Raw genomic sequence first — 19,125 nt, forward strand, 5'->3', positions numbered from 1 at the left:
AGTCATTCTTAAAATGACAAATCTGTTTAGCTTTTTCTGGATAAAACACCCTGTGCACCCTGTCAAACTGTCATCACTGTTTGGACAAAGTAAAACGTAAGCAAAGGCGGTCGTGGAAAATTGTTTTATTCTTAATTCCAAAAAAAATGTTGGAAGAAAATCTGAGCCCTTGCACAAACGTACTGCAAAAAACGTCAGTTCCCTTTTCCCCTCCTCAATCCCAAACCACGACTAACAATACCATCGCTTATAAAACGGCATGCGCACAGACGAAGAATTACCAAATTAAACCCCACCCTCTTTTTTTTTTTTTTTTTTATCTTTCTTTCTTTCTTTTTTTTTTTTTAATGAAAAGTACACAAAAGCCAAAAATATTTTTTGTTAAAAAACACCCAGGTAACATTGAAAAACCAACTGCATGACAACAGGTCTAGGTGAAAAAGTATAAACACTTAGGAAAGTAATTCAGTGGTCCATCGTCAAAGTCAAAAAAGGACCATGAGAGAGAGAGCAGAACATAGCACTTAGTTAATCACAGAACTTTTACAGAAACCTTACATTAGATTTAGATGGATGGATGGATGGATGGATAAATTGCGACTGATGAAATATTGTATTTTGGCATAACATCAGGCGACGGGCTCAGGATATTATGTCTCAAAAGAGAGAGAGAGCCCGGTGACCTTTCAATGACCTTTCGCTCCTTAAAACACAAGATTATCTACGCTACCCAATCACTGATCGGTTTTGTTCCGCGGTCGAGTTTAATCGGAAACGCCGCCGTATTATCACACACTCATTTTTAATACAATTTTCATTTTACAGTTGTTACAATTGCTGTTTTTTGATTCAGTGTGTCACAGCCAGGATCCCCAGCTCGGACAGGTTCCTCCTCATTTCCCGTCTCCTGTTTTGCCTCCGGGGTGACCAGTGATGTAGACGTTTCTGAGAAGGCAACTGAAGTCTTTAAAAATGGCTGCAGTTCGTGACACACTTCAGTGCCACGAGTTTGGTTTACACACGTTGACTGAACGGTCAAACCGGCTCTGCGCTGTCTCCTCCATGAACGTAACGAACAAATACAATCAAACTTCTTTTTTTTTTCCTTTTTGTTTTCAAAATTAGCACTTTTTCTATAGAAGGAGGAAGTGCAGAAGTACCCAGAGGTTCATTTAACAAAAAAATTCAAACCTTGCAAGTCAAGGATTTTGTTGTATTTTAATTTTTAGCACCACTCATCCATTCTGTTAAACTGGTTTTCACTGGAACCACTGATTGAGAAAAATCGACTGAGTGTTTCCCACTGTCTGAGTCTATGGGCGTCTCAGAACACACACACACACGGTCAGGGCACAGCCAGAGCTGAGGTTTTCCGCTTCACTCAGATTCAGGACAGTAAGACCAGATTTCTCCCCTTGTTACAGTCATAGGCAGGGATGAGTCAACTCAGCAACGTCCATGGAAAAACCGTTTGTTTGTTTGTTTGTTTGTTTGTTTGTTCGTCTACTTCTTAAGACACTGGTACATGAGAGCCCGTGGGCTGAGCATGTAGCGCTCGGAGTTGAGGAATTTGAGGTACTGTGGCACAGACGTCCTCGGGGTCACGTAAGACATCCCCGGAGTGACAGCCATCACCTCCGCGATCTTCTGTTTCATCTCCGCGATTTCCCGGTCCTGCTTGGCCACCCTCACTGCGGGGAGAAAGTGAAACCCAGTTAAAAGAGAAGAGGAGCTCAGATTACCTCAGGAGGGCTTGTAACGAACGCTCTCTATCTCTCCGAATAGAAAGGGGCTACAAACGCATAAAAGGTCTGGGCGGACTATTTGCCTATACTACAGCTGCTGGCGATAACAAAAACTATGCTGTACTCTTTAAAATCACAGTAAGAACACAAACCATATTAGTATACACACAAACCTCCGTTGAACTGACCGTATTTACAACAGATTTGAATTTATCCGTTTACAGATCGATAAATCCCCCACCATACATTTATCCCGAAAGAAAGAAGAAGAGCGTACCAATGACTGCTAATGTTATTTTATAAAGTGCACCCGACCGACAAACAGACATCACCATACAATCATACAACACTTCCCCAACAAAAGTTCATGATTTACATTATATACATTGTAATTTCGCAAAGCGCACAGGTCTTTGAATAGTCTCTCCCGCGGCAGCGTACCGACCAATGATACGCTTACACCTCTCCGATTGGGACACTGCGGTCCTGTTTAAAAACCCCGTGTCTCACCCGTCTGTACCAGGTTGGCGACCGCTTCCAGGATTTTTTGCCCCACAAAAGGTAAAAAAAGGAAAAAGGACCAAAAGGTGAAAAAAGATCGCTTGCGTGCGTCCACGCCAACAAAAAAAAAAACAGTAATCCTTCGCATGTGCGCCCCGTATCAACACAAAGGGTGTCCAACCATAATCAAAAGGTGATGCCGCCTCTCGCCTGTGCCGCTTCTGCCTCCTCCTAACCTGCTGGCAGTACCTAAAAAAACTTGTCCCATCCCACCAACACCTCCAACTGATTGGCAGGCCAATAGATGGGACCTTAGTCCTTTTCCCGTGTTTTTTTCTTTTACTGCAGGCTGTCTGAAAGTCCCATCCTCCAACTGTCTGTTTATTATTAAGGCAATTTTATAAACAGACATTCAAATGAGAATACAAGGAAGGAACGGAAAAAAATAGACATATTAAAACATATATATTTATATATATTTTAATGGGTGACCATTACAGGCTGAACACAGCTCCTGACATGTTCCAGGAGACACTTGTCCAAGGGAAAAGCTAACACACACTTTGAGCTGAATGTTCGTTTACATTTCTCTTAGTGTCATAGATTCATTTGGACAGAAAGATACCATTGATTGTTTACGAGTTAATAAAGACACAGTTCTCTCCTTAACTATTAAGACAAGCATGTGCTCCGTGTGTGCTCCACTCAGTTTTGTACTGAGAGATTTAAAAGGCAGAACTTAGCTTGACTAACCCCTCAGAAGGTAGGAGGCCCTGATTACGAACCTTGAGCCAGTTCCAGTTGTCTCCTAGCGTCACCCAGTGCGGAGAAGAGGTCCAGTTTGAGGCGGGTCTCCGCGCTCAGGTTGTACTCCAGGTGCTGAGCCTTGTCCTGCAGAGCAGAGAGAGCAGACAGCAGGGCCTCTGCCTCCTGCCCCATGCAGCGATGCTTCTGCAGAGCCTAGGAGAGAACGCAGGTGAACAGGGAAGGTGGGACAGAAAGACAAAGAACAGAGAAAGACCCAAAAAAAAAAAGAAAAAAAAAAAGGTGTGGAATTCAACATTTAGCAGCATGAACTGCATCTTTGATCCCCAAACTGATTTTTGTGAATGGTTTTCCTTTTAATTATCTATAGCTCGCTTAAAGGTGACATTGCTTTCAAGATGAAATGGAGAAATCTTAAGGTCTCCTGAGTGACGCGCCCAGATATGACAGTGCCCTCTGAGTACAGTGTTCTGTAACACACCTGTTTAGGTACTGGCCTCTTAATCCAGGGTTCCACAACACACCTCTTTAAATACTGCCTTCTTAATCCAGAGTTCTGTAATATGCCTGTTTAAGTACCGTCCTATTAATCCAGGGCTCTGTAATACAGCTGTTTAAGTACTGCCTTCTTAATCCAGGGCTCTGTAATACACCTGTTTAAGTACAGTACTATAAATCCAGGGTTTTATAACACACCTATTTAAATACTGCCTTCTTAATCCAGGGTTCTGTAATACATCTGTTTAAGTACAGTACTCTTAATCCAGGGTACTATAACACACCTATTTAAATACTGCTTTACTAATCCAGGGTTCTGTAATACACCTGTTTAAATACTGCCTTCTTAATCCACGGTTCTGTAATAAACTAAGTGTTTGTTCAGAGTTAAGCCCTACATCCAATATTCAAGGTCTGAATCCCTGCAGCGTGTGAGGGAACACAGTTGACCATGTTCCCTGTGGCAGGTTGGAAGTCCAGGGTCACTCTCTCTGTTTTTTGCTAATCTGTGGGCTCTTGGTCAGTTACATGCGAGGTCCTGACACAGCAATAGTGTGAGAAGAACCAATGTGTGTGTCACACCTTTAACAGACGCACCTGAGGAGGTGTGTGCTGCTCGAGCAGAGGTGACAAGCAGATGTCTCTGGTTATCTGGGCATTCGAAATCGAATGGGAGAAGAAATAAAGAAATCGAAATGCAGAACAGTGGAGCAGTTTGAGGTTCAATGTGTTGCAGTGGTGGATGGACAGTCATTCAGGATCGATCAAGGACTTCGACTGCGACGGGGCGAAAAAGACCCGATAAATGATTCTTTCTGTGTTTTTGGTCACGGTCCACTTTAACTCAGCATGTTCAGAGACTGACGCTGAAGAGTGAGTGAGGAGCACGTGTGTTGGGAATAAAAAATGGGAATATGAGGACATACAGAGGGAATTTTTGGGAGGACCCCAAAGAAAAAGAGAAAGTCTAATGATCTCTTTACTGATCGGTTTTCTGGCAATTTGTTCTCTGTTAATTAAATAAACAGGTTTATCAGCTGAATTCTTAAACTCAGGGTCTGTCAGGTTCCATGACTAAGCCCCTTCCTATGACAGTAATAGAGCGACTTTAAAAGTCTGTGGAAAAGGTTTATTTACACGTTCAGTGTTGTGGTGCGCTGCGTGCGCGGCGAATTTTAAATTTTTGTCCTGTGGTGTTTCGTGAGAGACTGTGTATTTCTCAGCATGCTTTAAGTTCACATCACTTTTACAGACCATTCACCACAAACAAAAGATATGACCACCAGGAACTGAGATACACACACACAGTCGTGCAGCACTAGCAAACACAATGGACTCGCGTCTCCCTTACTGTTCAAGCCAAAACGCAACAAGAGACACAAACTGCCATCAATACCACTTTACCCACAGACGTCAAACACAGACCACGTAAACACACAAACCACACAAAACATCACAGATGTAACCAAAATCCAGAGCCTCTGGGAACTGGACTGTTACCTCAACTTCACTCTCTAGAGCTAGAACCCGCGCCTCTCTCCCCTGATAATCCAGCTGCAGCTGTTCGTATTCTGTCTCTAGATCTTTAGCTTTTTTCTTTAACGCTTGGGTTTCACTCTGTTCCTGCCTAATGGATGGAAGAAAAAATACAGAATTTTGAGCCGAGGGTACAATTTTTTTTTTTTTTCAGAGGTAAGGTTTTTGGTCACACAGAAAGAAACATAGCATACCCATATATCAAACTCAGGAAAATTTAAAGACGTCTGGTTAGCTTTATAAGCTCCCAACTTAAAAAGTGAATAATTTATGTGTTGAGTGATGAAATGAAAAATGTAAAAATAGGTCAAATATGTATTTCATAAGCACTGACCAAGCTACAGCATGGTGGTGCTGCATTGACAGAAAAAGTGTGTTTGTGTGTGTGTGTGTGTGTGTGTGTGTGTCTGTGTGGGTGTGTGTGTGTGTGTGTGTGTGTGTGTGTGTATGTGTCTGTGTGTGTGTGTGTGTGTGTGTGTGTGTGTCTGTGTGGGTGTGTGTGTGTGTGTGTGTGTGCGTGTGTGTGAGTGTGTATGTGTCTGTGTCTGTGTGTGTGTATGTGTGTGTGTGGGCGTATGCGTGTGTGTGTGTGTGTCTGTGTGTCTTTCTGTTTTTTGTTTTTGCATGTGTTGTTTTGTTGTTATACCTGTTTGGTGCATCGTGGAGCAAGATGGCTGACTCGTCGAGTTTGTGGGCTCGAATTTCTATAATTTGTTTCTCCACAGCTGCTCTGGTCTCTGTTTCCAGACGAGTCTTCTTCTCCAGGATGGCCGTGGCCTGCTTGTCTTTCTGTCTAGACTTTGTCAGACACAGAATCCTGGAGGAGACCAAGCAAACCAGACTCATAAACAAACCTCAGGCAACATTTCCTATCTTTACAGGACCCTGTGCCCTGAACAGTTTTCTTTTTTTGTTTTGTTTGGTTTTGTTTTGATAAAATCTAACCTGGCACGAAGCCTTTAATGACACTGAAGATGCATGAGAAACGTGACATTCAAGATTATTTGCATTAGACAGAACAAACACTTCAACAAAAGCCCATCATTAGGACAAAATTACAGGATTTTTGGAGACAACTGGTCTGCAGTGTCTCCTCTAGCCATTCCGTCTCTTTCTCTGTCTCTGTCTCTGTCTCTGTCTCTTCCTCTTTCTCTTTCTCTGTCTCTGTCTCTGTCTCTGGCTTCGTCTCTTTCTCTGTCTCTGTCTTTGTCTCTGTCTGTCTCTGTCTCTGTCTCTGTCTATGTCTCTGTCTTTGTCTCTGTCTCTGTCTCTGTCTCTGTCTCTGTCTCTTTCTCTGTCTCTGTCTTTGTCTCTGTCTGTCTCTGTCTCTGTCTCTGGCTTCGTCTCTTTCTCTGTCTCTGTCTTTGTCTCTGTCTGTCTCTGTCTCTGTCTCTTTCTCTGGCTTTGTCTCTGTCTCTGTCTCTTTCTCTGTCTCTGTCTCTGTCTCTTTCTCTGTCTCTGCCTCTGTCTCTTTCTCTGTCTCTGTCTCTTTCTCTGTCTCTGCCTCTGTCTCTGTCTCTGTCTCTTTCTCTTTCTCTGTCTCTGTCTCTGTCTCTGTCTCTGTCTCTGGCTTCGTCTCTTTCTCTGTCTCTGTCTTTGTCTCTGTCTGTCTCTGTCTCTGTCTCTGTCTATGTCTCTGTCTCTGTCTGTCTCTGTCTCTGTCTCTGTCTCTTTCTCTGTCTCTGTCTCTGGCTTCGTCTCTTTCTCTGGCTTTGTCTCTGTCTCTGTCTTTGTCTCTGTCTCTGTCTTTGTCTTTGTCTCTTTCTCTGTCTTTGTCTCTGTCTCTTTCTCTGTCTCTGTCTCTGTCTCTTTCTCTGTCTCTGTCTCTGTCTCTGTCTCTGTCTTTGTCTCTTTCTCTGTCTTTGTCTCTGTCTCTGTCTCTGTCTCCTTCCCAAAGGTGAATTTTCAATGAGCACACACAGACAGTGTGGATTTACTGGAAAGCGTTTACACTGCCTGTGTGATTGAGGATTTTATTTTAGATATCAAAGGAAAGAGGTTTATAGCATCATCGCTTACAGATTCATGTTTTTCAAAAGACAAATGAACTAAACAAAAGCTCCTTCACAGCCTCCGTGTGGCCAGTGAGTCGGGCTAAACCTGCTCTCTCCTGAACGCGCCCGCGGCTCGCGTGTCGCCGGACGGTCAGAGTCACTCACTTGCTCTGTAGCAGCTGGTTGGCGTGTCTGAGCAGCGAGACCTCGGGTCGCAGGCTGCTCTGGCTGTTGGTCAGGTTGCAGACGTGACTGCGCAGCTCCTGCTCGCTCTGTCTGCTCACCTGCAACTCCCCCTTCAGTCTGCGCAGCTCCTGCTCCAGCCTGCAGGGGCCGCGGGGAACCAGAGAGTGAGCACAGGGTGGGAGAAAAAAACAACAACAACAACAACAAGAACGCTATCTACAGCTGTGGAGTTAACACGTTCTGAAAACATATGACATGTACATAAAGGTCTCCTACAGGTCAACTACAGGTCACATACAGGTCACAACCAACAGCATAAAAGACTTTTACTGCACACAGGGTCAATAACATGTTTTCATTTAGGTTTCAGTGACGTTCTCTCTTTCTGACAGTGTTAGCACAGAGACACTGAATGGTAGAGATGCTCATGGTACCAGAACAGGTTTGATAAATCCATACTATTATTCTCCCCCTGCGTTTGTCTGTTTATGATTTTACCAGCTGACAAACAAGTGCAAATGAACTGAAATAAACCCAAACGTACTTTGACATTTGCTCAGCGTGGGGGTTGGGAGGACTGAGCTGGCCAGTGGAAGACCTGTCGAAATCCGTGGTCGTGCTGACGGGTTTGGGGGCCTTTGGCTTCTTCTCCCCCTTTCCCGTGCTGACGTTTGTTAAAGTCTTTTGCACTTTGGGCGGGGAACTCTTGGACTGTCTCTGGGTTTTCCCGCCCTGGTCCTCCTTTAGCGTGTTCTCGGGGGTTTTGGGCGTGACGGGGCTGCCCGCCGGGAGCTCGCTGCCCTGCCGTCTGGCCGCAGGAGGGTGGGGGTTCGGATCCTTGGGCTTGGCTTCTTCTACGTCTCTCTCCGTCCTGGCCTGTGGCCTGTGAATCTGGTGGCATTCGCCCGGGCTCCGCCGCTCCTCCCACACAGCAGCGTCGTGAGCGCACTGGTACTGAGAGGACTCGGGTTTGGACCTCCACTTCGAATCTGACGGCGTGAAACACAACAGGAGCCAGAATCTGAGAAAAGATCCTAATCTCCAGCAAAACCCCATTTTCAGCCAACGTGCTACTGAAAAATGCACACATTTATAACGCTATCAGCGCGGACATGTTGCCATTTTTACGACAGAATTTTTATAGATTCAGAATGACATGTGAATGGAACATTTTCACGATGAGGGTGCAACCTACATTTTTGAAGAATGAGCAAAGCTAAAACGAAATACACTGAACGAATTACACTGAACGAATTACACTGAACGAATTACACTGAACGAATTACACTGAAACTGTTCAAAACAGTTCCATCTGCGCGGGTGGCACAGCGGAAAAGGCACCAGCCCACCCCAGAGAATCCAGTTTGATTTCCAGTAGCTGTGGCTACACACGGACATGATTGGTAGTGTTTGTGGGCGGGAAACCAGCAGGAGGCAATCTCCCCTATCACTGACGCACTGCCTGCCACTCAGTGGTCAAGGCCGTGCGATTAGCGCTGAACAGGCCCGGGGAGCATGGAGAGAACCTACACACACGCTACACTCTCACGGAACAGTCCTCTGTGGTCTGGTGAAAAGAGACGGCCCTTGAAGAGACGCGTGGATGTCCGCGCCCACCCCCGGCTGGTGGGGAGGGGAGAACGGGGGGGTAATGGGGGAAATTGGCCAGTACTCACTGTCTTTGCTCTCTGGGACAAGCTTTGGGTAGAGAGTCATGTCTGGAGGTAGAGACTGTTGCAGGAGATGCAGGTGAAAACTGTTCTCGTTCTGAATGGCTTTCTGCGAGCGCAGCTTAAAGACACTGGTGAAGTAGCACGTCACATCCAAGCCCATGTACACCACTGGGTAGCCAATGCTGTAAGAGAGAGAGAGAGACAGGAGGAGGTCACTGTGTGAGAACAGTAACACATACAACACAAATCAGAAAAATAAAGAAAAATAAAAACAACAGCAGACGCCTCTTCACTGACCCGTAGGGCTCTCTGTGACCTCTGATCCATGTTTAACGGTTTTTATAGATCTAACATGACTTTTTGTGAATGTACTTTTGGTGTTCTGTCAACAGAAATCCTTGGCATTTTGATGGATATCATCTAGGACAGAATTTTGTCTGTTTTTTCATTAGCTGTGTCTCTAAAATAAAAAATCTGAGTGTTGCTAGGAGACTTGTGGCTGACGGAGAGGTCATGTAAAGGTGACGTTAGCCAGAGCTGGGTTTCATGTATTAAAAGATACGCTCATTTACTCGCTCATCGAAGCAGAAGTTCCAGCGCGTTAAACCGAAGACACACGTCCGTGTGTTTACATAGAAAACCCGTCACAAAAGCTGCACCTTCAGCCGGCGCCTGTTAACGTAGCCTCCCGTGTGCGAGTGAACTCACCAGTGAGCAGCGAACAGATGAGACAGGTTGGTGTGAGATGTTTTCAGTTCCCTCATCCTCACAGAGGCCTCGGCGTAAACCAGCAGAACCCACAGAGTCAGCGTGGAGACGCAGATCCCCTTCTCTGAAAACAATCACATTCAGATTCTGGCAGGACCGGGCCAACCCCACACAACAGCTTTCAAATATTTATTCATTTCAATCTTTAGATATGTTTATATTCATTCATTTATTTTTCATGATTTATCTCTTTGTTTTCAGTTATGTTTATGACTAATACTAAGACATATGAACGCTGCTGATGTGAATATGAGTGAGTGCAGTAAAGGGAGGACAAAGCCAGACCACTGTGATGACATGTTTAAAATCCTGCCGCTGTGTTTTACCTGTGCATAGTGACTGCACACTCAGAAAGTATGTGTTTTACCTGTGCATAGTGACTGTACACTCAGAAAGTATGTGTTTTACCTGTGCATAGTGACTGTACACTCAGAAAGTTTGTGTTTTACCTGTGCATAGTGACTGTACACTCAGAAAGTTTGTGTTTTACCTGTGTATAGTGACTGTACACTCATAAAGTTTGTGTTTCACCTGTGCATAGTGACTGTACACTCAGAAAGTATGTGTTTCACCTGTGCATAGCGACTGTACACTCAGAAAGTTTGTGTTTCACCTGTTTATAGTGTCTCAGCTTTACCTGTGTGAAGTATGTAAATTGCGAATCTTTGTGCTTTACTTGTGTGTAGTGTCTCTGTGTAGTGTCTGATTGGTTGTACTTTACCTGTGTGTAGAGTATGTAAACTCTGATTGGTTGTACTTTACCTTTGTGTAGAGTGTGTAAACTCTGATTGGTTGTACTTTACCTGTGTGTAGAGTATGTAAACTCTGATTGGTTGTACTTTGCCTGTGTGTAGAGTATGTAAACTCTGATTGGTTGTACTTTACCTGTGTGTAGAGTATGTAAGCTCTGATTGGCTGTACTTTACCTGTGTGTAGAGTATGTAAGCTCTGACTGGTTGTACTTTACCTGTGTGAAGAGTATGTAAACTCTGATTGGTTGTACTTTACCTGTGTGTAGAGTATGTAAACTCTGATTAGTTGTACTTTACCTGTGTGTAGAGTATGTAAACTCTGATTGGTTGTACTTTACCTGTGTGTAGAGTATGTAAACTCTGATTGGTTGTACTTTACCTGTGTGTAGAGTGTGTAAACTCTGATTGGTTGTACTTTGCCTGTGTGTGGAGTATGTAAACTCTGATTGGTTGTACTTTACCTGTGTGTAGAGTATGTAAGCTCTGATTGGTTGTACTTTACCTGTGTGTAGAGTATGTAAACTCTGATTGGTTGTACTTTGCCTGTGTGTAGAGTATGTAAACTCTGATTGGCTGTACTTTACCTGTGTGTAGAGTATGTAAACTCTGATTGGTTGTACTTTACCTGTGTGCCATATGTAGTTGAACAGGACGTAGGTGCTGGCAGCGAAAAACAGCCAGTGTAGAGGCACGAAAATTAAACAGAATATGTCGAGAGTAAAGGCAGCACACACAAAAACCACGCAAATAATCTGCAAAAGAAAACGGCTCAGAGTTACGGAGACATCGTTCAATCATTCACACACAGTGTCTATATCTTTATTACATATAACATTTACCATTAAACAGTGACTTAATGGGTTTCAACATGGAAATAAAGAAGAAATATGTTTGCAAAAATGAACATTGGTTCCACTCTAAAAATGGATGTGAAGATTTAATATGCAGTGGACAAGCATTAGACAAATGTTTAGACAAAAAGAATCTAAACGATATTTAAACACAGTCTGATTAAATACACACTGAGTGAGTAAATGAGTCCAGTGTGGGAAAGAAGTCTGGACCTGTGGCAGAATGCAAATATTAATGCGAAATATTAAAATGAACATAAGCCAGTGTGTTTACTCGATGTTTTATTCATACTCCAGTCACGGGTCAACCCACGGGTTTTGTGCACACCAGAGTAAGTACTATGTTTTGACTGATTTGGTAAAACTCGTTATGAAACCGGCAGCGTTAGAAGGTGGCTGAGCAGTCAGTCTGGGTCTTGTATGTACTGATACACACAGCGACTTATTTCACGGGAATAAAAGCGGAAAAGGTCAGGACACTCACCAGGCCGTGGCAGTGAAACGTCGTGTAGACACTTCCGAGGAAAAGCCAGCAGGGCCACAGATACTCCAGTCTAAACTCCAGAATGAAATCTGCCAACAGGACCACTGTCCACAGCACCATGAACCTCAGAAAAGTGTATGCACTGCAAACCAACAGAGAGAGAGAGAGGGGGAGGGACAGAGAGAGAAGGAGACAGAGACAGAGACAGAGAGAGAGAAAGAGAGAGACAGAGAGAGAGAGAGAGACAGAGAGAAAGAGAGAGAGAGAGAGACAGAGAGGGGGGTGGAGGGGAGAGAGACAGAGAGAGAGACAGAAAGAGAGAGAGGAGGGAGAGAGTGAGGCTGATTACAGTTTAATCATATGGCCGTTGGCTGGATGGTTTTAAAAAATGTACATGCTCAATAGTAATGACAAATTGCAACAGCTCTTCACTTATGGCATGCAGTCATTGTTTGAGTGTTAAACCAGGAGTTTGTGAGAAACATCAGCAAGAATTGTTCTGACCCAAAAACACTGCCAGCAGAACCAGCCCTGAGACTGGTGGCGGTCAAGACCACAGATCCAAAGAGAAAGGATTCATTCAGTCACCCCCAAAATATGCGCTGAAATGCTAACAACTGACTGAACTTAGAGGGATAAGTGACCACAGGTCATTTGAATAAACTCATCAGATGTTCACCAACCATATCTTCGTTTAAAGACAGAAATCCTCCGTTAGGTTAAAGGAGTTTATTTAATCTTATTTAATCTTATTTAATCTTATTTAATCTTATTTAATCTCGTTACTCTTACTTTTTCCCACATTTTGGTTCAATCAACTTGTTCATTCAACAGTCATTCGAACTTTTGTTAAATTGTATTTTCTACTGTTTGGTGGAGATGTACCATCTCATTTTTGGTGGTCACATCTTATATATTATGTTACATTGTTATAATGTATATAATTATTATATTGTTATATAGTATTGTTATAATGTTTATTATTATATTGTTATGTAATGTTGCCATAACGTATATTATTATCTGGTTATATAATACTGTTATAATGTCTGTTATTACATTGCTATATAATCTTGTTATAATGTCTATTGTTATACTGAGTAACTATTCACATCACCTCAGCTTACCGTACTGTTTATCTCACACACATGTTAAGATTAATCCAGTGTCTCTAAATTCAAAAACAAAAGAGTTATGCATGATTTTTTTTTACTCACGTGGAAAAATACAGGCAATCTAACCACAACATTGTGACAACTAACTCAACAAAGTGTGTTTGATAAAGTTAATCATCTTTTGTTGAATTAAGCTATGGTGATAAACAGGAAGCTCATTTTTACTGAAGACTTAACGTTTAAATGACTGTCTTACGACCAGCTGATCTAAGACATACACACAAGAGTACAAAATGTGACAGCCATACCCAGCCTCCTTGATTCAGACACTTATGGCCAAGTGTGTAATTATTAAATCAACTCCTGTTCTGTGAGCAGGGGCGTGGTCACTGCTCTGGCCACCCCTATGATTGGCCGTACCCCCGTAGTTCCCGCCCCATTTAGTGTTCCAACAAACCCCTTTGATTTTCTGAGTAGAATTACATTCAGTGTGTTTTCTGTCATACCTACTCACAGGACATGTGAAGCAGGCTGCAGGCTGAGGGCGGCAGAAGAGGCCAGAACAAAGCCAGTCTGGTTCAGTGGAACATGAGAGATGGTTAATTCTTTTTTTAAAGGATAATCTACCTTTTCAAAGCCTGAATTATCCCATTCATTCTAGGGGGAGAAGAACAGCTGCCAGTCTGTCCACTTGTAAAACAGCGTATTAAAAGGGTGCACACAGGCCTCTTCTACCTTTTACCCACATGTCTGATGGTGCCTGATTGAAAAGACTGGCCCTCTTTTTTCAGATATTTGTATTTTTATTTAGGTCATTTATATATATATATATTTTCAAGTATTGTTCCTTAGAAACAGTCTTCCTCTATGAAAAATATTTAAAGGCATAAGAAACTACAAAGATTTATTTTATCATTAATGGCGGTTTGACATTTTAAACTGAATTTACAAATAAATAATTTGTACATTTTTAAACGAGTGATAAAATATATAAAAGTATATATATTTCTGGCCAGTGGTTCTTCACGTTGTAGTTAATGTGACTGGTCCTGTGTGGTTCTCTTTCACTGACACAGCAGCGGGACAAAGCGGCGGTTTTATCGCTGGTTTTATACACAGCCGACGGAGAATATGTCAGCTTTTCTTCAGGAGCTTAATGTGACGTGGGGTAGAGTTAGCTGTGGCAAAAAAAAAAATGAATAGGTCGGATAATATCCCCAGACACACCACTCCCCGCGCGGACATGGGCACGTTCAATAAATAATTGCAATTAATCATCACTAATAGCAAGGCTTCCCGTACGAAGAAGATTGTTCATTTCATTAAAACTATGTTTAAAAAGTGAAATTGTGTAGGCCTAAAGTGTTTTGAGATTTTCAAATATGTGGTAAAACAAGTGGAATATAATAGCCTAATAATGAGGGGGGTGGGGGGCTCTTTCGTTTAGCACATAAAGTTTCGTTCACTGCGAAAAGAACTGGTAGGCCTATTTATAATTAGTCGTGGATAAAATATCAGATCATCAGGAACGTGTTTGTATTTAAATTCAGTGTCTGGCAGTCGAGTCGGAAGGTAAAACGAAGGTCCCTCATTTAACGTAACGTCTACATAGGCTATACGTCCAGGCTATGTCGGTTAGCCCTCCACGACACGGCACACCGTAAGGCGAGAAAGAATAGGGATTATCAATATGCTATTAGTAGACGAAAAGAATTTTAGAGTCATTGTCCCGCTACAATCGGGACCATAACGTTAAGCAGACTCCGGTGTCATGTGAACTGTAACTGGTGTCAGTATAGGTGTAACCCGTCGTGAGTTAAGTCAGTGGAAAACCGAGACAACGAGAAACATTTACAAACATCCGCTGTGCAGTTTACGGAGTTCACGTCAGATGTCACAGACAATGACTAGACACAGAGACACAGAAGCGCAATTAAGTCAGGGGTCCGCGGCGTCGCAGCGTACAACCAATGATTGACATTATAAATATCTATTGTTTTCAACTCCTTTGTTCACAGTCTCTGCCTTCATGCACATTACATCCTGCCTTTGTGTTTGGTAGCCATGGCAACCTCTCATCTAATGCATCAGTACCTATAGCTTAAGTCGATTCAATGCCTCACGAGGCGAGCGAAGCAACTGCTTAAAGAAAATTTAGCCGCGATTTCCTAAGAAAGTAAGGCCCCAAATCTGGCAGCTCAAATCAAATTTAACAGCTTTTTCTTCTGTAAATTACACGAATGTAAGGTTTTTAGTATTTCTCTTGTTTAAGTTAGATTAGTTTTCATCTAAGAAATAGGTCTAAGCAAGCAAGCCGATATTACAAAGACCAATTAATAAGCGATGTCATTCTCGCAAAAACAAAACAGAAAAGTCAAATAAATTAGATATTATTATTATTACTACTATTACTATTATTATTATTATTATTTCTGCTGAAAGCGCTGTTGTTTTAATTTATTCAGGCGACAGTTAGTAGCTTAGAGATAGACTACAAAAGTCTAATGTTTGCTCATTGTTGTACAGCGGTTACCGTAGTCTCATACGCGCGAAACCAAGTCAAAGCTCTGTGCTTTGACAGTCTACGGCCTCGCTATTGTTAATTATCTAATTTCATATGCGTCAAAACAAAGTGAACACCTCTACACGCCTACAGAAGTCTGCAACTTCGCTTTTGTTGACCATCGCTTGTCTTAATTTCATATGCGCGACATAGAGTAGATCTATGGAACAATGGAGGCAGTGCAACTTGTTAGCTACAAATATTTCTCACAGCTGTGTCTCGTGACACTGACAGTCAAGATCGCCTTGTGATCAATACAAAATGTCTGTGTCTGAGACAGTTTTAATGATCGCGTTTGAAAAATGAACGCGATGCAGCTCTGAAGTCATGATCATATGAAAACCTAGCCGTTATATCTTGACAGCAATAACCCCATTAACACTAATGAATGAATTAATCAATTCATAATCAATATTCCTCCTTCACGCCTAGAGTAGGCTATGGGCAATGGGTATGAGCAACGCAATACCCTTTTGGTCCAGAATCACATTCCGAATGCAGCACGGCTCAGTCTACTACACGACAGAGATAGTAGTCTAGAGGTTAACCTAATGACAGTAATGGACATGACAAAAAACCTAGCAACAAAGCAGTTCCATCCAGCATATGCATCCCCGCACCATACCTCTCAGAAATCTTCTCCGGTATTTTCATCCTCTTCATTTTTCGTAACCTGCTGATGTCCACACAACGTTTCTTCATATTACGACGTTATATCTTTGCACGATGGAGGTCTGTTAATAAACAGCTGTGAACAAATGTTAAAATGGGGCGCGCGGATGGCCCTAACAAACAACAACCTAAAATAAACTGTGTATGAATGGAAGTGAAGCTCCGCAATTTACAGCGCGCATGCCCGGTTTGGGCTGTGGGCGCTCCGAGCGCGACGACAATGAGACGAGCGCACTTCAGCTGGGATCGTCATACCTGCGAAGAAACCTATTCAGCCTTTTCCCCGTAACCCACATCTCTGAGAACAAAAACGCCCGGAAGAAAGTGCTTCAGTATTTTACAAAAGAACGCGACGCTGGTGAACCAAAATACTGCTTACAGACTGACGCATATTTAATCGTTTGTTTAAGAAATAATTTCGAGTGAATTATAATTTCAATCTAAAACGGACCAAACAGTAAAACTGATGCCACAGAAGACGAATCGACACATATGCCAATTAAATGAGTCTTTTACAAATAATATTCGTTGCATGTTAGCCTACTTGTCTTTGTATTCAAATAGTGGTTACTTGTCTGGTACATTCACCTTCCTGCTTTGTTTTGAAATGCTTTCAGACATGGTGTTAAACCGGTCATTGTGAACAAAACACATACGCACATACGCTGCGGTATCTCAACTGGCCTATAGGGGTCAGTAATGCTCCTGTATTGGCTAAACTAATTATCAGTTACGTCCAAAACTACCAGTTACGTTCAAAATCTGGTCTTTCTTTCCGGTCATGATCCACATAACTGGAACTGGTCTGTTTTCCATATTATTTAAATTAGCTGAATGCAAAATTGCAATGCACACAAAAACAGCAACAACAACAACAACAGTAATAATAAATAATGAAATCAGTGAGACAAAAGTCAGTGTTGATTCTCCCAGTTCCTTCACGTGCTTGACATGTGTATAGACCCAGATACAGGACCGGAGCGCGAGGCCAGTCAGAAACCTTGCATTCAGAGCCACATTACAGCCTACGCAGTTTCATTCTGCCACACAGCATCCCAGCACGTATACTTTCCAGCAGCCGGGGTTTAAATGTCTACACGGACCATTCGTCACGACCCTTCATCTGCTGGCGGAATGCAGTAATTTCTCTGGAGGTGTGGTTGTTTAATTAGACACAGGTGAACATTGCCAGTGGGTTTTCAGCTTTTAGAGCTAGAGCTGAAAATTAACAGGACAAGTCAAAACTTCAACTTACCAACAGAGAAATTCAAACTCAGGGCACTAGGGGGCAGAAAGGAGCCACTGGCTTTGTGGTAAGAGATCCTGCACATAAACTTGAGAGATCCTGTCGCCTAAACTTAAGCTCACTTTTGAAGGTATATCTCCAGCATTACATTACATTTTGACAGCATTACACACCTGATGCCCCTCAGTGATATTAGGCTCCTGTCCCCTTCAACATGAAGTCGTTTCAGGCAAATTAATCATGTGCTCTTCAAATCGAGCAATGAACAGCCGAACTGAACTGAGCTCTTCCACTGTAAAGCACAGACTAACTCAACCCTAGAGAAAACACATATCATAAATTTGTGTTTACTAAACTCCTTAAAACATTTTAGCACTCACATGTTGATAGATTTATACATGTTGATAGATTTACATCATCACAAATATTTGTCTTTAGCAATATTCCCATTACAGACAACAGAACAGCGCTTAATCGTGGATGCAATATTCAGACTAACGGCCATTAGGCAGACAGTGTGTAGCCTGCATTCACGCAGAACCATTCATGAGTATATCTATATCTAGCCCTGGGGTCAGGTGACCACGTGAATGTCAACGCAAACGTTTTCTCCTCGGCTTTCGACGGGGCTGGCCGTCGTCAGCAGTGCAAAGGCAGATCAGGACGGCGGGAGATAATGACCACCGTGATTCTATAATCCACTGGAACAGAAATCTGAGACGTGACAAAGAGAGGCTTTACTTCACGCCACAAACGTTTCAAAGACAGATTCCTAATTCTTTCATTTCTCCAGGTTGGTGTGTGTGGTTTGTACGTAACACTGTCACTCGACGCTTTGAACCCTGCCTGGTTCTGGATCCTCTCAGAGGTTAGTGTTTGTGTGTGAAAGCCTGACTGACACAGGGCAGGGGAGAGATAGAGTTGAATGTAAACTGTGCGTCAGAGGCTGTGTAATCCACGGCTGGCTGACTGGCGATGTGTCTGGGTGTGAAATGATTTGTTAGTGGGGCAGATTTTGAGGAAGCGTCAGGTTCAGAGGAAGCTTGATTCGTAACACGGGATAATTCTGAGGCTCGATGTATAACCAGTCTGAGATAATGCAAAAAAAGCCCCAAAACCCCCATAAACTGCATGCCTCAGAAAACGCCTCAGAAAAACCAGCGTACAGAGACAGTCTGCCACCCGTGGGCAATTTGTAAAAAAAAAGAAAAAAAAACAGAAAAAAAAAAACAGGGCGGGGCAGATAGACCTGAGATGACCCTGGTCTGTGTGCCCGGGTGTCTGTGATAAGGCAGCTACCCGTCTGATAACGTCCGTGAGCCCGTCCTCTGAGTCTTATCGCCCACGATGTTTCCCATCAAAACATCAGTTTGTCTCCTTTATCCAGTCCACATACACAGCCCCATGTCTGCCCTATGTGCTGTGCACCAGCAGCAGTGTGAAGATGGAGGAGAAACAGACAGTGACGTCCACAGTGAAAGAACCGCCCTCACTTCATTACCAGTCGTCTGGTGGCCATCAGTATGACAGTTAGTTAATCGTGTTTATGATTAGCGGCATGGTAGTTGGCATGGTACAGATATCACTGCAGTAATACATAGCATATCAGTGTTGGTTGAAGCCTCAGACTTGGCTGAGGTAGAGCGCACATCAGAACCAACACACAGGGAGGAGTGGGACATAAGCACAGCTACATCAGAGTGTCTGACAAGCAAAGGACTGGTCACAAAACAAGACCTTAACAATGAGCTATTTCTCTTTTATTGAAGAGTGTTT

At 42.9% G+C, this 19,125-nt stretch overlaps 1 protein-coding gene across 1 annotated transcript; it reads right to left on the reverse strand.

The window, feature by feature from the left end:
• Positions 1 to 1,503: 1,503 nt before the first annotated feature.
• LOC115818963 (macoilin) lies at positions 1,504 to 16,133 on the reverse strand. The gene is made up of 11 exons (XM_030782486.1): positions 16,057 to 16,133; positions 11,754 to 11,895; positions 11,044 to 11,170; positions 9,607 to 9,730; positions 8,911 to 9,080; positions 7,770 to 8,214; positions 7,205 to 7,363; positions 5,692 to 5,862; positions 5,010 to 5,136; positions 3,032 to 3,206; positions 1,504 to 1,691 (listed from the first exon to the last, which is right to left on the reverse strand). The coding sequence occupies exons 1-11, from the start codon at positions 16,131 to 16,133 to the stop codon at positions 1,504 to 1,506; spliced, it is 1,905 nt and encodes a 634-aa protein (XP_030638346.1).
• Between the last annotated feature and the right edge of the window lie 2,992 nt (positions 16,134 to 19,125).

This window comes from Chanos chanos, chromosome 8 (assembly GCF_902362185.1).
Source record: "Chanos chanos chromosome 8, fChaCha1.1, whole genome shotgun sequence".
In the NCBI taxonomy this organism is placed as follows: Eukaryota; Metazoa; Chordata; class Actinopteri; order Gonorynchiformes; family Chanidae; genus Chanos; species Chanos chanos.